This window comes from Odocoileus virginianus, chromosome 17 (genome assembly GCF_023699985.2).
Source record: "Odocoileus virginianus isolate 20LAN1187 ecotype Illinois chromosome 17, Ovbor_1.2, whole genome shotgun sequence".
NCBI lineage: Eukaryota > Metazoa > Chordata > Mammalia > Artiodactyla > Cervidae > Odocoileus > Odocoileus virginianus.
In genome coordinates, this window is record NC_069690.1 from 49550250 (window position 1) to 49570926 (window position 20677).

The following is a 20677-nucleotide window of genomic DNA, read 5'->3' on the forward strand; positions in this document are numbered from 1 at the left end:
AGGTCGCAATGAATCAGATATGGCTGAGCAACTGAGCATGCACGCATAGGAACCTAGATCCCACATGCCACAGCTAAAGGCTGTGCATGCCACACAAACAAACATTTCAAAAGACCAGGCAAAAATAAATAAGTATTAAAAAAGGAGAGGCTATGGCCAGGAGACGCTTGAGGGAGGGTCAGCTGCATAGAAACCGCCAGGTCTGACTGCTGGGGGCTCTGGCGACTCTGGCCAGCAGTTTCCACCGGTGCTGGGGCCAAAGTTGGGCTGTTTGTCTCTGGTTGTCTGTCAACCCACTTTGTTGTTGTTCAGTCTCTCAGTTGTGTCTGACTCTCTGTGACCCCATGAACTGCAGCACAGCAGGCTTCCCTGTCCTTCACTGTCTCCTGGAGTTTGCTCAAACTCATGTCCGTTGAGTTGGTGCCATCCAACCATCTCATCCTCTGTTGCCCTCTTCTCCTCCTGCTCTCAACCTTTCCAGGGATCAGGATCGTTTCCAATGAGTTGGCTCTTCGTGTCAGGTGGCCAAAGTACTGGAGCTTCAGCTTCAGCATCAGTCCCTCCAATGAATATTCAGGGTTGATTCCCTTTAGGATTGATTGGTTTGCTCTCCTTCACTTGGACTCCTGCAAAGGAGGGAGGGAGCAGCATCAGGCCAGAGAATTGTGCCAAGTGGGGCCCATGAACTGGGAGGGTGCTCGTTGGCCATGGTCCATCTGGCAGGTCAATGTCTTCTGTTCGGACACATACGTGGGACCAGTGATGGGGATGAAGGAGAGAAGGTGTGAGGCAACTGGTGGTACAACTGTGGGGTCAGTGTGAGAAGGGGTTTCAAGCTGGGTGTGCACACTTGTGTGTGTGCACGAATGCACATGTGTGTGTCCATGCAGACACACTCCCACGCACACGACAGGGCCGATGAGCAGCTGAGGGATGGGGTGGGCAGGAATGAGCAAAGTCATCCCCGTGGAAACACGACTCCCCGGGTGATGGGAGGGAGCAGCTGGGCAGTCAGGCCGGGGGGAGTGGTGTGTGGCCTGCTCTGCCCAATGGTTCCAGCCGCTCCCCGGGCCACCCTCCCCACCTGTTGACCAAGCCTGAGGAAGTGCCCGCACTGGCCTGGGCACTGCTCGGGCATCTGGACCCACTATGACAGAGCTGCCCTCTGGTGTAGCCCTGGGTATCTCTGGGGCCTCTGTCCGTGGGGGCCTTGGGAGGGCTGTGTGTGACCAGGTGGCTGAGATGTCCCTGCGTCCGTCTCCTGATGTGGGTCATTCCCCAGGGCCTTTGCCATAGGTGACCCACCATTACCTCCCTTCCACGAAGAACAGGCTCAAGTAGGCTTTGGGGGAGGAGGGGAGTAGTAGCAACCAAGGGACTGGCCAGGAGACACAGTGTGTAGCTCTCATGGGCCTCCAAGGCTCCTGGTAGGCGCCCCACTATCTGCCCAGTTAATACAGGGACCACCAGCCAAAAGCAGTTCCTGGGAGCTCCAGTCCTGCCCCCACCATTGAAACTGTCCATCTCTTTCTCCCCAGGACCTTACCTGTGTATCCTGCTCTTCCATGTTAGCACCTGCAAGCTCTCCTGACATGGTCCCACACACACACCTTGCATTTTCTTGCTCCAGTTCCCCCTCCCTGCCCATAGGTTAGATCCCACGAGTTGTGGAGGAGGAAGCTGTTGAGACTCTCCCCAGAGCCTGGGAATCTTCCTTCTTCCCGCTCCCCACCCAACATCACACCTCCCCAAAGCTCAGGACAAGGTGCTGGGTGTTCACACATCTTCCTTGTCTGCTCCCTCCAGGCCAGATATGGTGAAGAGTGGCAGGTACACCGCATCCTCCTCTTTCATGCCCCGGGCAGACATCACTAATCAATCCCAGCAGTCTCCTTGCACGGAGTCTGTCTCCAGCCCACATGGTCTTGACCCACATCTCCAGGCAGCCAAGAGCAGCTGATCCATGTCAGCCTTCAAGATGAAATCTGTTTGCCATTCCTGCTTTAGGCTGACCCTGCCGGGCCCATCCTCTGGGTCTACCCTCACATCTCACATCCTATTCCTTTCTGCCTCACTGCAGGATCGAAGTAACAGGGGTACAGCCTGCTGTGGTTTTCTCTGTTCCCCGTAGGCTGAAGCCACACAGTTCCCAGAACTCGGGCCCAGGAGGTGGTTGAAGGCACGGGGGCGTTGGCCACAAGTCCCCGAGGGAGAAGAGGACCTGGTTGGTTTTCTGTCAGTGCAGAGGGGAGCCAACCCCCTGCTGGGGCGAGTGTGGTGCGGGGCTCGGAGGTGATGCTCTGTGTCCAGCATCTGTGCAACAGCAACACCCCGGCCCCGCAGGCACATCCTCCAGTTCCAACAGCGCCTGCTCGCCAACCTGCCCGCCCTGGCCCCGGGGCAGGCAGGAGGTGAGTAGCGGGACCACAGCCCCAGGGCGGGGTGGCCGCCCAGCACCCCGGGGGCTGCACGCTGCAGCTGCCCCAGCTGCCCGCCACCCTGCTGGCCCCTGAGCCCAGGATGCGAAGATGGCCAACGCGTCTCTGCCCACCGTGGTGCCTCTGGGCCCCGAGAGCCTACGCCCCTTCACCCGGGAGTCCCTGGCAGCCATAGAGCGCCGGGTGTTGGAGGAGGAGGCCCGGCAGTTGCGGAACAAGCAGATGGAGATCGAGGAGACCGAGCGGAAGCCGCGCAGCGACATGGAGGCGGGCAAGAATCTGCCGCTCATCTATGGGGATCCCCCGCCGGAGGTCATCGGCATCCCGCTGGAGGATCTGGATCCCTACTACAGCGACAAGAAGGTCCGCGCCGGGGAGGCCTCCCTCCACCTGTCTGTCCTGGTCCATCCGTCTGCCTGTCCCAGGCCTCATAGCTCTCTCCCTGCCGCAGACCTTCATCGTGCTCAACAAGGGCAAGTCCATCTTCCGCTTCTCAGCCACGCCTGCCCTCTACCTCCTGAGCCCCTTCAGCATCGTCAGACGCTGTGCCATCAAGGTGCTCATCCACTCATATCCTGGCAGAGTGGGGCGAGTGCAGGGCCGGGGAAAGGCAGGCAGGGGTCAGGGGTGGGCAAGAACGGGGCGCTCTGGGCGAGGAGGCCCTCTGTCCTCCTCTCCTCCCCACCTGCTCCCTCACTTTCCTTGACCCTCCCCCCAACGCTGTTCAGCATGTTCATTATGATCACCATCCTGACCAACTGCGTGTTCATGACCATGAGTGACCCGCCTTCCTGGTCCAAGCACGTGGAGTAAGTGCCCCGCCCCCATCCCCCCTGGTTCCCCAGTGTCTCCCCTCGGAGGATGCCCCAAGTGGCCATTGCTCTGTGTTCCAGGGAGACAAACACTGTCCCTGTCGCTCCATCAGTCCCCTAAGTCCCCAGAGTGGCTCACACTGTCACTCTCACTGATGTCCTCAGCCCCGTGGGTGGCATATGTCATTTCTGTGCCCTCCCTCCCAGGAGGCCCGCCTCTGCCACCCACATCCTGGCCCAGGTGTGACATGCCTGGCCCTGGCCCGCCCTCTCCCCGCCAGGTACACCTTCACAGGGATCTACACCTTCGAGTCCCTCATCAAGATCCTGGCCCGAGGTTTCTGCATCGATGACTTCACATTCCTCCGGGATCCCTGGAACTGGCTGGACTTCAGCGTCATCATGATGGCGTGAGCAGGGGCCCCTGGGGGCGTCTGGAGGCTGATGCGAGGGAGGGGAGGGGAGCCAGGCCTCAGAGAGGGCAGCTGAGTGAGCTGGGTGACGACCCTCCGAGGCTGAGCTGTAGGGCTGTGGTCCGACGTGCAGACAGTGGGCTGCACCTTTCCAGGAGTTGTCACTCTCGGGGTCTGACCTGGAGACTGTCCGTTCGGGTGCCCCTCCACACAGCACATACGACCCAGGCCCCCAGGCCCCCACCCACGGGGAGAGCTGGGCTACCCTTGCCACCTCCCCACTCCTCAGCAAAGCCCCTGCACTCTTTCCCACCTCTCAGGCCCCGATAGGAGCCTGCAGTCCCTAACCTGTCCCCTGCATCTCCACAGTAACCCCAAATACAAGGATTCCTTGGGAATCCTCATTCTGGGCCTCATTCTGCCCCATTACCTGCCCCTTGGCTCTGACACAGCCCTCACCCCCACCCCCCCACCCAGGTACCTGACGGAATTTGTGGACTTGGGCAACATCTCAGCGCTGAGAACCTTCCGGGTGCTGCGGGCCCTGAAAACCATCACGGTCATCCCAGGTACAGGGGAGGTGCAGGGGCCCTCTGCCTGGGCCAGCTGGCCTGCCCCCTCGCCCAGGCCTGGAAGGGGGCACTCAAATTCTGGGAGCCTGACCCAGGGTCATAACCCTCCCAGGTGGCGTAGCACCCACTTCAAAGCCTGGACACAGAGTGGGGGGTCCTATGTGTCTACAGGGAGAAGAAGGGGCCCCAAGTGGGAGGGTGGGCTTTGAGAGGCAGCATAGCAAGGCGGTTAGAGCACAGACTCTGGAGCCAGACTGCCTGGGTTCAACTCCCATCTCTATCACTTCCTGACTTTGACCTTGGTTAAACGGTTACCCTGTCGGCTTCAGTTTCCATATCTGTAAACTGTGACTAATGACAGTACTGCTCACTCAGTTATTATGAGAATTCAAAGCCTTGATAGCAACAAGGTGCTTCGAGCCATGCCTGGCACTGGGAGGCGGTGGTGGTGATTTAGGCCCTAAGTCGTGTCTGACTCTTGGCAGCCCCATGGACTGTAGCCCACCAGGATTCTCTGTCCATGGGATTCTCCAGGCAAGAATACTGGAGTGGGTTGCCATTTCCTTCTCCAGGGGATCTTCCGCACCCCAGGATCGAACCTGAGTCTCCCGCGTTGCAGGGAACTCTTTACCAACTAAGCTACCAGGGAAGCCCTGGCATAGCGTTCATGTTTTAAATGAAATAACAGACTGGGCAGAGCAGGGCGCTGCACCTGAGAGACACAGAGGGACTCAGTGATGGAAAGTCCACACCCTAATGAACACACCACATCCCCGCTGAGCCATGAGGCCAGGGCAGTTCCAAAGTAATGCATCGAGATGCATGAAATAAATAGAATCTGGATCATCCAGACCCTCAAAAAAGCATGTGAAGAAACTGGAGAAGGTTCATTAAAGGAGCGAAGTGTAGTCACTCAATCATGTCCAACTCTTTGTAACCCCGTGGACTGTAGCCCGCCAGGCTCATCTGTCCATGGGATTCCCTAGGCAAGAATACTGGAGTGGGTTGCCATTCCCTTCTCCAAAAGGAGAGAAAGATGATCTGAAAGGCATGGAGAACAGGCTCTAGGAGACAGGGAAGTTGTTACTTCTTAGTGCTAGGAATTACCTTAGTTTTCTCTAGTCCAGAGCCTTTGTGAATTGCAGTTGAGGAAGGAGGGACCCCCGGAGAGGAGACATTACTGAAGGCAACACGGCATGTTAGCCACTAAGTCAAGGCCACAATACCTGCCCTCCGTGCCACGCTTCCAGCGTCCTCAGAGCTCGTAAGGCTCTTATGATTGAAGCTGCTGAGCATCTGTCTTCATACCAGGATAAGAAAAGGAAATAAACAAATATTGAAGTGAGAGACACCCTGATTAGGCCCAAGGAAGAAGTTATGGTTCTCCCATAAATGATGGAACCTGAGCCTGAAATTCCATACAATCTGGCTATGCCCTTGCCAGTTCCAAGGGGCAGAATGCAACGATATTGCAAAGTCAGCCTAGAGCTTCTCAGAGTGAACCCTGCTGTTCCTTGGGTGTGAACAGGCTAAAAGAGAAAGGGTTCTGTGTCAAATAAGCTGAAACATGGTATTAAAAAGCTTTTGTTTCTGTAGAACTTTTCCGAGCCTCTGATAGGATAATCTACATAAGGACCCTCCAGAAGGGTACCACAGGGTTAGTTGTTGTTGTTGAGTCGCTAAGTGGTATCTGACTCTTTGCGACCCTATGGACTGTATGTAGCCTACCAGGCTCCTCTATCCATGGGATTCTCCAGGCAAGAATACTAGAGTGGCTGCCATGCCCTCCCCAAGGGGATCTTCCTGACACAGGGATTGAACCTGCATCTCCTGCATTGACAGGCGGATTCTTTACTACTGAGCAGCTATGGAAGTGCTACAGAGTTCAGCCTTTCCCAAACATGATTGAACCCCTTTCATGAAGGGCGCAGCTTATGAGATTAGCATTCTATGAACACTTTGGGAGTCCTGACTTAGTGACATTTATTAAGTTACACTGTGTGCCTGCGAGTTGTTGCTCTCCTGTGTTAGGCAACACCCAGTAGTCTTCATAGTCCATTCTTCTAGTGGCTGAGATTCGGTGGCCATTGGAAGGCTCGAGATGGAGGCTGTAATCAGAGATGGATGGGGCTAATTTGGGAAGGCTTCAGGGAAGTAGCACCCCAAGTAAGCCAAGGCTGGAAGGAGATGGAGCAGGCAGAGGCTCGGAGGGGCTGAGTCCGCTAGTTACCCCCTGCCACGCTCTCCTGCTCTCTGTGATTAGGGCTGAAGACCATCGTGGGGGCCCTGATCCAGTCGGTGAAAAAGCTCTCGGACGTGATGATCCTCACCGTCTTCTGCCTGAGCGTCTTTGCCCTGGTGGGGCTGCAGCTCTTCATGGGAAACCTGCGGCAGAAGTGTGTGCGCTGGCCCCCGCCCTTCAATGACACCAACGGCACGTGGTACGGCAACGACACCTGGGACAGCAACAACACCTGGAATGGCCAGGAGAGCTGGGCCAGCAACTATACCTTTGACTGGGATGCCTACATCAATGATGAAGGTAAGAAGGGAGGGTGGGGAGGCCAGTGGGGTCCTTCCTAGCCCCATTGGCAGCCCCTTGTGTGAGATAAAGAACATGAGGAAGGGACTTCCCAGTTGGTCCAGTGGCTAAGACTCCATGCTCCCAATGCAAGGGGCCCAGATTTGATCCCTGGTTGGGGGAACTAGATCCCACGTGCCCCAACGAAGAGTTCTCATGCTGCAACTAAAAATCCAGCATGTTGCAATGAAGGTCCCATGTGCTGAGACCCTGTGTGACCAAATACATAAATAATTTTTTTTTTTTTACAAAGATCATGGGGAAGACCTGAGTGTAAACCCATCACTTAACAGCTTGGGTAACCTCTGACAAGTCATTTCACCTTCCTGACCCTCAGAATCTTTGCCTATAAAATAAAGACTACAATACTTCTCCCAAGCTTCCCTGGTGGCTCAGTGGTTAAGAACCTACCTGCCAATGCAGTAGACCTGGGTTCGATCCCTGGGTTGGGAAGACCCCTGGAGAAGGAAATGACGACCCACTCCAGTATTCTTGCCTGGGAAATCCCATGGACAGAGGAGCCTGGTGGGCTACAATCCATGCGGTTGCAAAAGAGTCAAACCGAACTTGGCAACTAAACAACGGTTACCCTCTCAAAGGGTTTACGTAACAGCAAACACCAAATTGTTTGGAAAATCCTACAGCTTTTGCTAGGAAAAGCAACAGTCCCTGTGTGCGGGCTCCTTGTTCTCCATCGTCCTGTCAGGGCCAGCAGCAGGCACCCACATCCTGTTCACACACCCAGACTTCATAAGTGCATACACACAAGACAGCGTTCTCATGAAACCACTAGTCCACATGGTTCCTCATGGCAGCTTAGAAAATGGACATGGAAACGTCAGCTTAGAAATGCCACCTTCTTCAACCTGGCATCCTGGATTCTAGCCCCCCACTCACCCCTCCATTGGGGGTCCTGCTCAGGTACGTGCTAGCCCCAGGCACACACGTACATGTCCCCCCATCTCCCTCTGTACCCCCACCATACCCCATACAAGGCAGTATGACAGTAAAATGTATCTACCCAGAGAGCTTAGGACTTGGAGCTGCCCTTAAAGGAGAAGGAAGAAAATAGATAGCTAATGAGAACATACTGTATGGCTCAGGTGAAAAAGTCACTCAGTCGTGTCTGACTCTTTGAGATCCCTTTGGAATTCTCCAGGCCAGAATACTGGAGTGGGTAGCCTTTCCCTTCTCCAGGGGATCTTCCCAGCCCAGGGATCGAACCTAGGTCTCCCGAATTGCAGGCAGGCTTTTAACCAGCTGAGCCAGAAGGGAAGCACTGTGGTGACCTGACTTCGAAAGAAGTCCCAAAGGGACTCCACGTATATATGGAGTATACATGTGGCAATGGATATATGTGTGTGTGTGTGTGTGGCTGATTCATTTTGCTGTACAGTGGAAGCTAACACAACTAAAGCAACTATACTCCAATAAAAATTAATTTTTTAAAAAAGAGGAGAGGGAAGGGGCGCCCCAAGAGCATCCACGTGCTGGTGCCTGTGGTCCACACAGATGTGTCCACAGGTGTGCGATGGGTACTGTGCCCACAGTGTCCGTGCAGTGACATGTTTCCTTTGTGACCTCTGACTCCCAAAGGGAACTTCTATTTCCTGGAGGGCTCCAACGACGCCCTGCTCTGTGGGAACAGCAGCGATGCTGGGTGAGTGACACCCGGGAGGGGTGGAGGGTGAATGGGAAAAAGTGGCCCCAGGGTTGTCAGAAGATGGGGGATGACTGGGGATGAGAACCTGGGGTAGATGGAGGTGTAAAGACAACTCGTGAGCATGCACGTGTTTTCAGGATGCAGACAAGACTAAAGGATGTTTTTTTTCTTCTCGGAGTGCCCCCCATGTGGCCCCTAGCTGGAGCTCTCCTTTCTCCCTAAAACCAGTCCCCATCCTGTCCGCAGGCATTGCCCTGAGGGTTACGAGTGCATCAAGGCTGGGCGGAACCCCAACTACGGCTACACCAGCTATGACACCTTCAGCTGGGCCTTCCTGGCCCTCTTCCGCCTCATGACACAGGACTACTGGGAGAACCTCTTCCAGCTGGTACAGCGGCCCTCTGCCCTGCCCTGCCCCTCAGCCCCACAGCCCTACCTCCCTCCATCTCCACGGCCTCCTTGGGGCTTGGCAGGACCCTGACCAAAGCCATCCCTTCCAAGGCACCCCCTCAGTGGCCCTATATATGGGTTCTTGGCACCTCTGACATTCGGTTCCTGCCCAGATCTGAGCCCCAGCCTTTTCTTCCTTTTCCTCATTTGCTCAGGAGCTGAGATCTGAGCTCAGCACAGACTCCCAGGCCTCCTCACAGTAACCAGTAAGGTCGTTTAGACGCCAGCTCTGCCCAGAATTATTTACCTTCCACCGTTTGCAGGTGGGCAAGTTGAGTCTGGAGAACAGTGCCTTCCGGTCCCTGGTGATGTTTCTAACACTGACCATGTTAATAATAATAGTAACGGGACTTCCCTGGTGGTCCAGGGGTTAAGAATCTGCCTGCTATGTGCACCTGTGGCTGATTCATGTTGATGTATGGTGGAAATCAACATAATACTGTAAAGCAATCATCCTTCAATGAAAAATGAATAAAATTTTTAAAGTAAAAGAAAAAAAGCCACAACTAAGACCTGGCACAGCCAAATAAATGAATAGTCAAAAAAAGAAGGTGAGTCCGCCTGCCCATGCAGGGGACATGGGTTTGATCCCTGGTCCAGGAAGATTCCACAAGCCATGGGGCAACCAAGCCCATGCACCATGACTTCTGACCCCATGCTCCAGAGCCCACGCTCTGAGACACCAGGAGCCACCACGATGAGAAGCCTGTGCATTGCAGCTAGAGTAACCCCAGCTCTTCACAACTAGAGAAAGCTGGTGTGCACCAACGAAGACCCAGCGCAGCCAAAAATAAATAAACAACAGTAATAACGATAACAATAATAGCTTCTATTTGCTGAGCTATTACTAGTGCCAGGCATCATGGGAAAACTAGAATTCAAGCTGACCCCAAAGCCTACATTCACCAATTTTTATCCTGGGTCTCTGATCTCAAGATGTCTGGCTGGGGTCCCCAAGGCTCTCTGAGTCAGGAGCCCAGGAAGGTCTGGGTTCCAAGTTCATATTTTTGAAATGCCCCAGAATGTGGTTTAACCTGTCAAGGGTGGCCATAGAAGAAGCTAGAAAGCTGTCTCTATTTGCAGATGACATAATTATCTATGTGCGTGCGTGCTAAGTCACTTCCGTTGTGTCCGACTTTTTGCGACTCCATGGGCTGTGCCCTCCAGGATCCTCTGCCCATGGGATTCTCCAGGCAAGAATACTGGAGTGAGTTGTCATTTCCTCCTCCAGGGGATCTTCCTGACTCAGGGATCGAATCCACATCTCTCATGTCTCCTGCATTGGCAGGCAGGTTCTTTACCACTGGTGCCACCTGCGAAGCCATACCTTGCCTCAAAAGCCCTCAAACCTCCAGGCTCTGTGAGGGATCCTTCCTGTCTGCCTCTCTGGGCAATGGTTGTATGGAGGGGGGCCCTGGGTGAAAGCAGGCAGGGTGCCACGTGACACTTCCTCCCCCTCCCTCACTTCCAGACCCTTCGAGCAGCCGGCAAGACCTACATGATCTTTTTCGTGGTCATCATTTTCCTGGGCTCCTTCTACCTCATCAACCTGATCCTGGCCGTGGTGGCCATGGCCTATGCTGAGCAGAACGAGGCCACCCTGGCCGAAGATCAGGAGAAAGAAGAGGAGTTTCAGCAGATGCTGGAGAAATTCAAAAAACAGCAGGAGGAGCTGGAGAAGGTCTGGACTAGGGGAGAGGGGGGGAAGATCCAGGGGTCTCCCTGCCCCTCAGCCTGGGTACCCTGGGCAGGCTGAGAGGCAGGGGGAGGCGAGGGGCGGGGACTGCGAGGCAGGGGACGGGGAGCAGAAGGCTCAGGTTGGAGGTTTGGCGGGATGGGAGGCACCCAGGCAGTAGAAAGAGTATTTTGTAGCTCAGTGCCTCAGTTTCCCCGTACATAACCAGGAATCTGGAATAGTTAAACCTGAAGTAGCCTTCCAGCTCAAATACCTATGGTTTTATGATTTTTTATGGGCAGTGTCTGGGTCCAGGCTGAGGGAAGGTGGGTGCTGATGAGGCCTCAGGGAGCAGCTGTGCATTCAGCAATCATCTCATGAAGTGCAGAGCCAGCCAAGGCTTCAGAGACGGGTCTTCAGGGATGAGGATCCTCAGTCACTTTGGTCCCTACCCTGTCACCCCACCGCCAACTACCCCTATTGCAGTAGACTGGATGCAGGCCAAAAAGAGGGGTCCCCAGCCTGAAGGACTCAGGAAGAAGCTCTGAGAGTCCATTCCCATGGCTTGGTAATGGACTTTATGTCCATTACCCCTGCTGGTCCACAGGCCAAGGCTGCCCAGGCTCTGGAAGGTGGGGAGGTGGACGGGGACCCAGCACACAGCAAAGACTGCAATGGCAGCGTGGACACATCGGCAGGGGAGAAGGGGCCTCCAAGGCCAAGCTGTGGCACAGACAGTGGCATTTCCGATGCCATGGAAGGTGAGTGTCCGGCATCCCCAGACCCATCCTGCCCATCGGGCCACTCGGGCTCCCGGGGTGGGGGCAGGGAGGGCCTGGCTGGGCCCAACTTCAGGACAGTAACTTAATATTGGCGTCGAAGAAATGGCCGTGATAAATATAGTCTTGGCTTAACCTGGCCCAATTCTGGCCACAAGACCAGGCTGCAGCGGGAACTGGGGGCTTCCGGGAGGCCTTGTGGGCTGCCAAGGCAATGGGAAAGGACAGGATAAGAATACTAACCAGGAAGGTCCAATGTTCCGGAAACTGGAGATCCTGTTCCACAAATATCTTCTGGGTAAAAGCGAAAGGTCAAAGTCAAACTCTGCCCAGAGAGAGCCACAGACCCCCCAAAAAACCCCATGCTGCCCCCCAGGCCTCAGGAGACTAGGTTAAGGTAACAAGGAGAGGTAAGTAGACATACACATGGATGAATGGATGGATGGATGGATGGTTGGAAGGATGGATGGATGGATGGTGGGTGGGTGAGTGGATGGATGAGTGAGTGGATGAGTAGGTGAATGGATGGATGGATGCATGGGCGGATGGATGGACAGATGGTTTGATGGATGGGTGGGTGGGCTGAAAGATTAATGAATGGGAAGAAACACAGGTGTGTGGATGGGAGGGAGGGAGGAGGAGGAAATGATGCAGGAAAGGAAGATGCAGGGAAATCTGACATCAGAAGGATCGGGTCCCCTCCCCAGGTGTCTTGCCTTTTGGCAGGAAGGACTTGGAAGACTTTGCAAACCTCTATCCCAGCTGACCTTGCCTGAAGGGCATCCAGATGTCTGTGCCCTGACAGAGAACACCCCAGGGGATGCTGGGCAGAGCCAGCCAAGGATGTCACTCCACATTGCCCTTGCTGGGACCACTGTGGAAAGTTTGGGCCCTCAGACACAGTTTGAGCACCTGCAGTAGGGAGTGGGGGTGTTACTGTCAACCTGCAGCCTTTGAGAGATCCGGTTTACTAACTGCTGGATGGGGAGAGGCTCAGTCATTCCCTCCCTAGGGTGTCCCATTCAGGCCCTCAAACCCACATATCTATGGGACAGCCCCTGACTCCAGTTCCCTTTCCTCATCTGTGACGTGGAGGCACTAATATAGTTACTTCATACATTTTTGGTGGATTAAATGAGAGCGCGCCCTGGCTAGGAACTCCCATGGGCACCAGAGGCCTGGAAGACCTGGAGGAGACGTAGCATATCCATGGGCCTGACAGAACCCCAGGGGTTAGAGCTGGAGGGGCAGGAACAGGGCGTGTTTCCAGGAAGCTACCCTGGTGGGGAAGTACTGGCAGGGTCTGGTCTGGAGGAGCCAGCAGCACTGCGAGGCAGAGGCCCCAGGGAGGACTTGGTCTTTTCCTAAGAGGCTCTGGCCAGCAACAGTTGGAAATGAGACCCAGCCTTCTGCAGTGGCCTCCCACCTCTCCCTGAGGCCCTCGGGCCCCTCCCCAGCCAGGATCGCAGACCTGGGCCATAGGTAGTGGATGGAAGTCACCCTACTGCATAGGGGGATTGTGTACTGAAAAGGTGGAGCTGAAGTAGAGCATTGGGAGAAGGGATCTGGGGTAAGGCTTCTAAGGGCATGGCTCTTTATGGGGTTTCCCTGGTGCCTCAGACAGTAAAGAATCTGCCTGCGATGCAGGAGACCTGGGTTCCATCCTTGGGTCGGGAAAGTCCCCTGGATAAGGAGACTTGGCAACCCACTCCTGTCTTCTTGCCTGGGAAATTCCATGGACAAGAGGAGCCTGGCCGTCTACAGTCCAAGAGTCGGATGCTACTGAGCAACTAACACCTTCAGTTTCAAGGGACTGGTCATTGCGGGCATGGAGCATTGAGGGTGGGGCCGTGTGGGCGGGGTCTGGGGGTGGGTCTTGAGGGTGACCCACTGAGAGGCGGGGCTTGGGGGGAACCTCCCCGAGAGGGCGGGGCTTGAGGTGTGGCTCTCTGAGGGGTGGGGCTTGGAAGGTGGGCTCAAAGTTGGAGGTGGAGGAAGGAGCAGGTGAGGGGGTGGATCCTCATCTGCTGTCTGTTTTCAGAGCTGGAAGAGGCCCACCAGAAATGCCCACCATGGTGGTACAAATGTTCCCATAAAGTGCTCATATGGAACTGCTGCACTCCGTGGGTGAAGTTCAAGAAGATCATCCACCTGATCGTCATGGACCCGTTCGTGGACCTGGGCATCACCATCTGCATCGTGCTCAACACCCTCTTCATGGCCATGGAGCATTACCCGATGACAGAACACTTTGACAGTGTGCTCAATGTGGGCAACCTGGTACGGGGGTGACAAGGGAGGCAGGACAGGAGAGGGGCCACAGGGCCCACGGGCTGTGTGGGAGTGAGGGGCACGATTAGGGGGCATAAAGAGACAGGCTGGGGTTATTTTCCTAGCATATAGGTACACAGGGACATGAGTTGATGTACCAGGGGAGGTACATGGGGAGATCCATGGAATTTGGGCTTCGGGGTATTTGGGGGCAGAGAGAGTGGGGATGAAGTACTTGGCTTCTTAAAATCAGGACTCTAGGGGCTCTGGAGTCCAGGTCATACCCTGGAGGCAGAGATGGGGGAGTGGGAGCTTGGGGGTGGGGAGTGAAGTGCTGGATGGCAAGTCTCTCCACTTTCAGAAGTTGTTGTGGGCCCCTGGAGAAGGGCATGGCAACCCACTCCAGGGTTCTTGCCTGGAGAATCCCACGGACAGCGGAGGCTGGCAGGCTGTGGTCCACAGGGTCGCAAAGAGTAGGCCATGACTGAAGTGACTTAGCCCGGGGCCTAAGACCAAGGGACCCAGAAGATAGGGTGTAGAGCCATGGGCACCCAGGCCCAAGAGGCCCCAGCTCACCCTGAAGGCCCCAGGGCATCGTCCCCCAGCCCTGAGGCCCCCTGCCCGCTCCATTTCTCCAGCAGGACCAGGCCAGCTCCCGTCTCAGCCCTTTCTGCTCCACTATTGTTGACACACACTGATCCGCCTGCTTATCCCTGCCCATTAGGAGCATTATCACCTCGTTGCCAGCCCCGGTGGAGCCTGACAAAGGGAAAAAGCCGCCGCCTCCTCCTCCAGCCTGGCCCCACCCTTCCCAGTTCCCTTCTCAATCTGTCCAGGGTGGCCAGTGGGCTAGATGCTTCCCCCACCCTGAGGGTGAGGGGAGCCCAGGAGCAGGACGAGGCTGGGGTGGGTGGCACGGGAATCAGACCCTGGACTCCCCCAGCCCACGAGGCAGGCACATCTACCCCACGGAGATGCCTGAGGCAGCCGTGGCCAGGCTGGGCTGGAGGGGCAAGGACGGGCTCTAGACTCGCCGCACAGCTGCTGGGGTGTGCATGATGGGCCCGGCCCGCTGCCTGCCCACCCCCTGCCCACACTCTGCTGCCGTCTGGGCACCTGCTATGGTTAGGGACAGCTCCTGGGCGGGGCTCAGCATGTGCCCGGGCAGGCTGTGGCCCCAGGGCAGCTGGTGCCTGCCAGGAGGTGGGGGCCGTGCCCAGGGAGCTTTCAGGGGCTCTGAAGCCCTCAGACAAGTCCAGGATTGTGGGAGATCAGCTCTGGTTCTCACTCATCCTCAACTTTCCCTCCTGTCTGACACCACCCCCCCACCAGATTTCCGAATCCACCAAGATTTATGGGTCCTGGGATCCCCAACCCCGCCCCACCCCTGCCAACCAGGTTAGAGAGGCTGTAGGGTATAGAGACAAGAAACTGAGCTAAGTACCCCAAGACCTGGGTTTGAGACCTGACCCCACATGGGCAGCGTGACCGAGAGCTTGCCGCTGACTTCTCAGAGCCTCAGTCTCTCTTCTCTGGGATGAATGTGGTGATCAGCCCTCCCAGCTTCGTGGAGATCAAGATACTGATGAGGCCACAATGTGAAACACAGTATGCTCTACGAGTGTCGAACATTATCATGAGTGGGTTGAGACTCCAGGAAGTCAAGTGACAGGCCCACCGCCACAAGGCCAGGAAGAGATGGGCCCCGGTCTCTGAGCGGTACCCACTCTGCCCGGTGGGATGGCTGTTCAGCTCCTCATTCACTCACACACACCTGTGGGCCATGGGTACCTCTGCCCGCCCCCTCGGGGCTCTGTCACCCTCTCCCCTGGCCTCGAGGGCTCTGCCCGGAGGTTGAAGAGTGGGGTGGGAGACCCCGGAGGCCCTGCGCCCCTGAGGCTCCGCACACCCCACCCCTGCAGGTCTTCACAGGCATCTTCACGGCTGAGATGGTGCTGAAGCTCATTGCCATGGACCCCTACGAGTACTTCCAACAGGGCTGGAACATCTTTGACAGTATCATCGTCACCCTCAGCCTGGTGGAGCTGGGCCTGGCCAACGTGCAGGGGCTATCGGTTCTCCGCTCCTTCCGGCTGGTGCGTAAGGCCCCAGGACCCGGGCTGAGGGAGGGTGGGTGTGGATGCTCGGAGGACACAAGTATAAACCCCCAAGAAGTTAGAGGGCTGGAAGGGAGGCCCCTCTGCCCTAGTGTGGACCCCTCTGCCTCTCAGAACCTTTCTTACTGGCAAAAGGGAGAAAGGTGCCCTCCCCCTTATCACACAGGGGTGCTGGGAGACCACAATGACAGCCCAGGAACTGCCATTTGGGCTTCACTCCTAAGTGAACTTGGGGGGCAGTGGGGTGGGGACTTCAGCCCATATTGCAGACCTGAAAGCTGAGGCTCAGGAAGTTCATCAGTAATGGGATTGGGACTCTGAATTAGCATCCTTTTCTCCACCTCGTAGGGACATTTCATGCATCCACAAAAATACAGAGAAAGTAAGATACACCTCTGTATACCTTTCACCTGGCTCCAACACCCGTCAACATCCTGTACTTTTTATGGGGGAGTATCTTAAAGCAAATCCTGAGATTTTATTTCACTTGCAAATGTTTTAGCCTGTATATGTAAGAGATGAGGATACTTTCTTTTGATCATGTGAAGAGGATGAGGTGGTAGGATGTGAGCATTCCCATTTAACAGAGAGGTAAACTGAGGCCCCATATCCCTCAGGGGGTAGGAGCTGGAGCTGTTCGAAAGAGTTCTTTCTGGGAAAGCCCTGGTGGTCCAGTGGGTAGGACTCTGCGCTCTCAGTGCTGAGGGTCTGGGTTCAACCCCTGGTTGTGGCTGCCTCAAGGCTGGGCCAGGGGTCCCTGGGTCTCACCAACCCCTGCATTCCCCCTGCCCGGCAGCTGAGGGTCTTCAAGCTGGCCAAGTCATGGCCGACGCTGAACATGCTCATCAAGATCATCGGCAACTCGGTGGGGGCGCTGGGCAACCTGACACTGGTGCTGGCCATCATTGTGTTCATCTTCGCCGTGGTGGGCATGCAGCTGTTTGGCAAAAGCTACAAGGAGTGCGTGTGCAAGATCGCCGCGGACTGCAGCCTGCCCCGCTGGCACATGCACGACTTCTTCCACTCCTTCCTCATCGTCTTCCGCATCCTCTGCGGAGAGTGGATCGAGACTATGTGGGACTGCATGGAGGTGGCTGGTCAGGCCATGTGCCTCACTGTCTTCCTCATGGTCATGGTCATCGGCAACCTGGTGGTGAGTGAGGCTGACTGGGTGGCTCCACACCTTTGCCCAGAAAATCCAAGTGTCCAAGGCATATCCATGCCTTTGTTGTTGTTTAGTTGCTAATTTGTGTCTGACTCTTTGTGACCCTATGGACTGTAGCCCACCAGGTTCCTCTGTCGGTGGGATTTCCCAGGCAAGAATACTGGAGTGGGTTGCTATTTCCTTCTCCAGGGGATCTTCCTGACCCAGGCATAAAATCCTGCCTTGGCAGGTGGGTTTTTTACCACTGAGCCACCAGGGGAGCCCATCCATGCGTTTATTTCCCTTAAATCGGACTGTTGAAGGGTTCTTTTCCTATGAAGCTGTTGTGTAAAATCACTGATATGTGATGGTTTTATTCCTCCCCTGACCCTAGATGGCAGTTTTGTATGGTTTAACCCAGTGGCTCTCAAATTTTAACCTGCTTCAAAACTCTTTGTGAGTTTCTTGAAACCTAGATTCCCAGTCCCAGCCCCCCAGAGTCAGGTGAGGCAGCTCGGAGCCAGGCCCCCCAAACCTGCATTTCTAATGAGCTCTGGGTGATGTCACTGCCACTGGTCCAGGGACCACAGTGCAAGTCGCTGAGACCTAGTGTTTTGGGTAAAGTGACAGGATAGCCGGAGTCAGGCTGACCCGCGTTCCAGTCCCAGCTCCTTTGCCATCTGTGTGACCTTGAACGAATCACTGCTCTCTGGTCGGCTGGGTTCTCTAACTCCACACAAAAGAAAAATGGTAGACCCCTCAGGGCAGCAGTGCCCAACCTTTCTGGCAGCAGGGACGGGTTTCAAGGAAGATAATTTTTCCACGGACTGGCATGGGGTGGGGGATGGTTTTGTAGTGATTCAAGCACACTGCATTTATTGTGCATTTTATTTCTGGTGGTTCAGATGGTAAAGAATCCATCTGCAATGCAGGAGACACAGGTTCAATCCCTGGGTCAGGAAGATCCCCTGGAGAAGGGAATGGCTACCCACTCCAGTATTCTTTCCTGGAGAATTTCACGAACAGAGGAGCCTGGCGGGCTACAGTCTATGGGGTCGCAAAAGCATCAGACACGACTGAGCCACTAACACTTAACACTTTATTTCTATTATTATTATTATTGCATCAGCTCCCCCTGAGATCATCAGACATTCAATCGCAGAGGTTGGGGACCCGTGCCTCAGCGGGTGGCCGGGAGGATTGCCCCTGGGGGAAGAAGGCACAGTGTGGGGTCGGTACCAGGAACTCCTGGCCCTTCTGTTCTCCTCCCCTCTCACCCTCTGCTCCTGGGAAACAGGCCCCGGGTGTTGGGAGGATGCGGAGATGCCCTGAACTGCATCTATCCTGCCACTTTCTGGGTGTGGCGCTGGAGGAGGGAAGGAGGCGCAGGGGCCCAGGAGAAATGGGATGTGAGGTCGTGGTCCAGCTGACCAGAATTTCTGCAGCCGGGCGGAGGGGGGCGTCTCTCCTCACCCCGCCGACCCTGCTCCTCCGGGCGGGGTCACTCCTACCAGGAGACCTGTGCCGGGCCGCCCCGGGCGGGGGCGACGCTACCCCGGGCACCAGCGGGTGGGAAGACGCACGTCCCCACGTTCCGCAAAGGCCGGTGGAATCCTTGAGCTGCTCCGTCAGCGCTTCTCAGATAACGCTGAGCTCCGCAGGGGGCAGGGGCGGATCGGCGGCCGGGGGAGTCACCGTCACCGCGACTGAGGAAGGGACGGTGGGATGGGGTCCCGAGCCCCCGGGGACAGTCAGACAGCAGAACCCAGGTCGACTGCTTCTGGGAGGGGGTCTTAGGGAGCGGGAAGCGTAAAGGAGATGCCTCCGCAGGACTTTGGGGCAGGATTTGTGATAGGGGGTTTGCAGGCTCTGAGTAGGCTGTAAGGGCTAGTTTAAGGGGCCTGGGAGCGACTATAAGGGTCGCAGTGGTTTCTGTGTGCGTGTAAACTCAAAAACATTTCAGGCCCCTACTTTGCCACTTTCTGACTGGGAAACTTTGAGCAAGTTATTTACACTCTCTCTGGCCTCAGTTTTTCTCATCTGGAAAATGGGGATGAGGGGGGTAGTGACTCCTCTGTTGGGTGGTCGGAAAGATACATGGCACACGTCGAAGTGCTCAGCAAAGTGCTTGGCCCAGGAGACCAGGGGAGTTCAAAACCTACAGGCAGTCAGGAAGCGTTGGTGGATTCCACACCCGGCCCCAACTGGCGTCACACGCCAGGCATTGGGCTCCTGCCATCTGCCATTCCTGCGCCAGGGGCTTTACGTGTATTATCCCTAATGCTCTTGACAACCCCGTGAGGCAGGTAATGTTGGCTCTGTGCTCTCTGGAGGCACAGCCCAGAACCACACGGCTAGTGTGAAACTGAGCCTGGACTAGAAACTGAGTCTGTGTCCTTCCCACAACAATAGCATCAGTATCATCATTCGTGATACTCACGAGTTAGCATCAGAGTGAGTGTTGACAACCGACCTCTATTAATGCGCATACAGAATTTTGAGCACTTTCCAGGTATTAATCTCTTTTCTAAAAATTGTACTTATTTATTTATTTTTGGCTTTGCTGGGTCTTCGTTGCTCTGAGGACTTTTCTCTAGTTACTGCAAGCCCCGGGCTCCAGAGCCGGAGCTCAATAGTTGTGGTGCTTGGACTTAGTCCCTCTGAGACATGTGGGATCTTCCCGGATCAGGGATTGAACCTGTGTCTTCTGCACTGGGAGGTGGATTCTTTACCACTGAGCCACCAGAGTAGTCCCCTGGGGTGTTGATCTCTTAATGCTCACCAGCCTCCATGTGGTACGTGCTGGATTTTGTGGTTTTTTAATATTTTTAATATTAATATTAAAATATAAACATTAATATTTATTATTAATAAATATGAAAATATTTAACTTCTAATAATATTTAATTTTAATTGTCTGTGTCGGGCCCCAGTAGTGACACACAGGATCTTTCATCTTCCTTGAGGCATTCGTGATCTTTAGCTGTGGCATGTGAACTCTTAGTTGCATCATGTGGGACCTAGTTCCGTAACCAGGGACTGAACCCAGGCCCCCCTGCATTGGGAGCTCAGAGTCTTAACCATTGGAGCACCAGGGAGGCCCCAGGGATGTGCTGTCTTATCTCTGTTTTGTAGACAAGAAAGCAGAGGCCCAGGGGAGTTCCTTAGAAACCTGTGCAGGATTTGAACCCAAGCAGTCAGGTCCCAGAATGCAGAAGCACCGCACGACACTGCCTCTGTGTGTGCCCCCACGCCTCCCACCACACACACACACACACACACACACACACACACACACACACACCCTGACGCCCTTCCCAGGCCCAGCTCTGCAGCTCTCCCACTTTGCTCAAAGGGAGCGGAGCCGCCCGGGGAGGCGCGCTGCCAGCTCCTTGGGCACTGGCCCCGCCTACCACCCTCCCAGGCCTCATGGAAGCAAGTGTCTGCCAGAGGGCACGGGGCGCCCTGCCAGGGAGGGTGGGGACCCAGGTCCCCAGTGTCCATGGCACTCAAGTACTTCCTTGGGAGTGAAGAAGAGGAAATGACCAAGTCATAGGGAACCCACCCGTTGGAGCCCACCCCTGGGGAACCTAATGTCCATTCCCCTTCCCTAATTTAACCCACCCCCCATGCCTTGCCTGGGGCGGCTATTTCTGTCCCAGGCAGGAGCCGTGTGCAAACCCTGGTGACCCAGAGAGCAGCTAATTCCCATCTCAGATGTGTTTCTGGCAACTGGACACCTCCCCCCAGAGAGGGAAAGAA

The 20677-nt window shown here is 55.4% G+C and overlaps 1 protein-coding gene across 3 annotated transcripts in view; it reads left to right on the forward strand.

Moving 5' to 3' along the window:
• Window positions 1-2528: 2528 nt before the first annotated feature.
• The window catches only part of SCN4A (sodium voltage-gated channel alpha subunit 4), a 33026-nt gene continuing 14877 nt past the window's right edge, over window positions 2529-20677 (forward strand). For 2 of the 3 annotated variants that reach the window (XR_011492424.1, XM_070479802.1), the window contains exons 1-11: window positions 3163-3247; window positions 3532-3660; window positions 4141-4232; window positions 6499-6777; window positions 8413-8476; window positions 8726-8867; window positions 10401-10610; window positions 11212-11365; window positions 13425-13663; window positions 15577-15750; window positions 16568-16924. Coding sequence is in view for 2 of the 3 variants with exons in the window: in XM_070479802.1 (XP_070335903.1) it covers window positions 3168-3247; window positions 3532-3660; window positions 4141-4232; window positions 6499-6777; window positions 8413-8476; window positions 8726-8867; window positions 10401-10610; window positions 11212-11365; window positions 13425-13663; window positions 15577-15750; window positions 16568-16924 (1920 nt within the window). In the remaining variant the exon portion in view is untranslated. Of the gene's footprint in view, window positions 2802-2889; window positions 3009-3157; window positions 3248-3531; window positions 3661-4140; window positions 4233-6498; window positions 6778-8412; window positions 8477-8725; window positions 8868-10400; window positions 10611-11211; window positions 11366-13424; window positions 13664-15576; window positions 15751-16567; window positions 16925-20677 lie in introns of those variants that run through there. The other variant, XM_070479803.1, reaches the window with a different exon arrangement.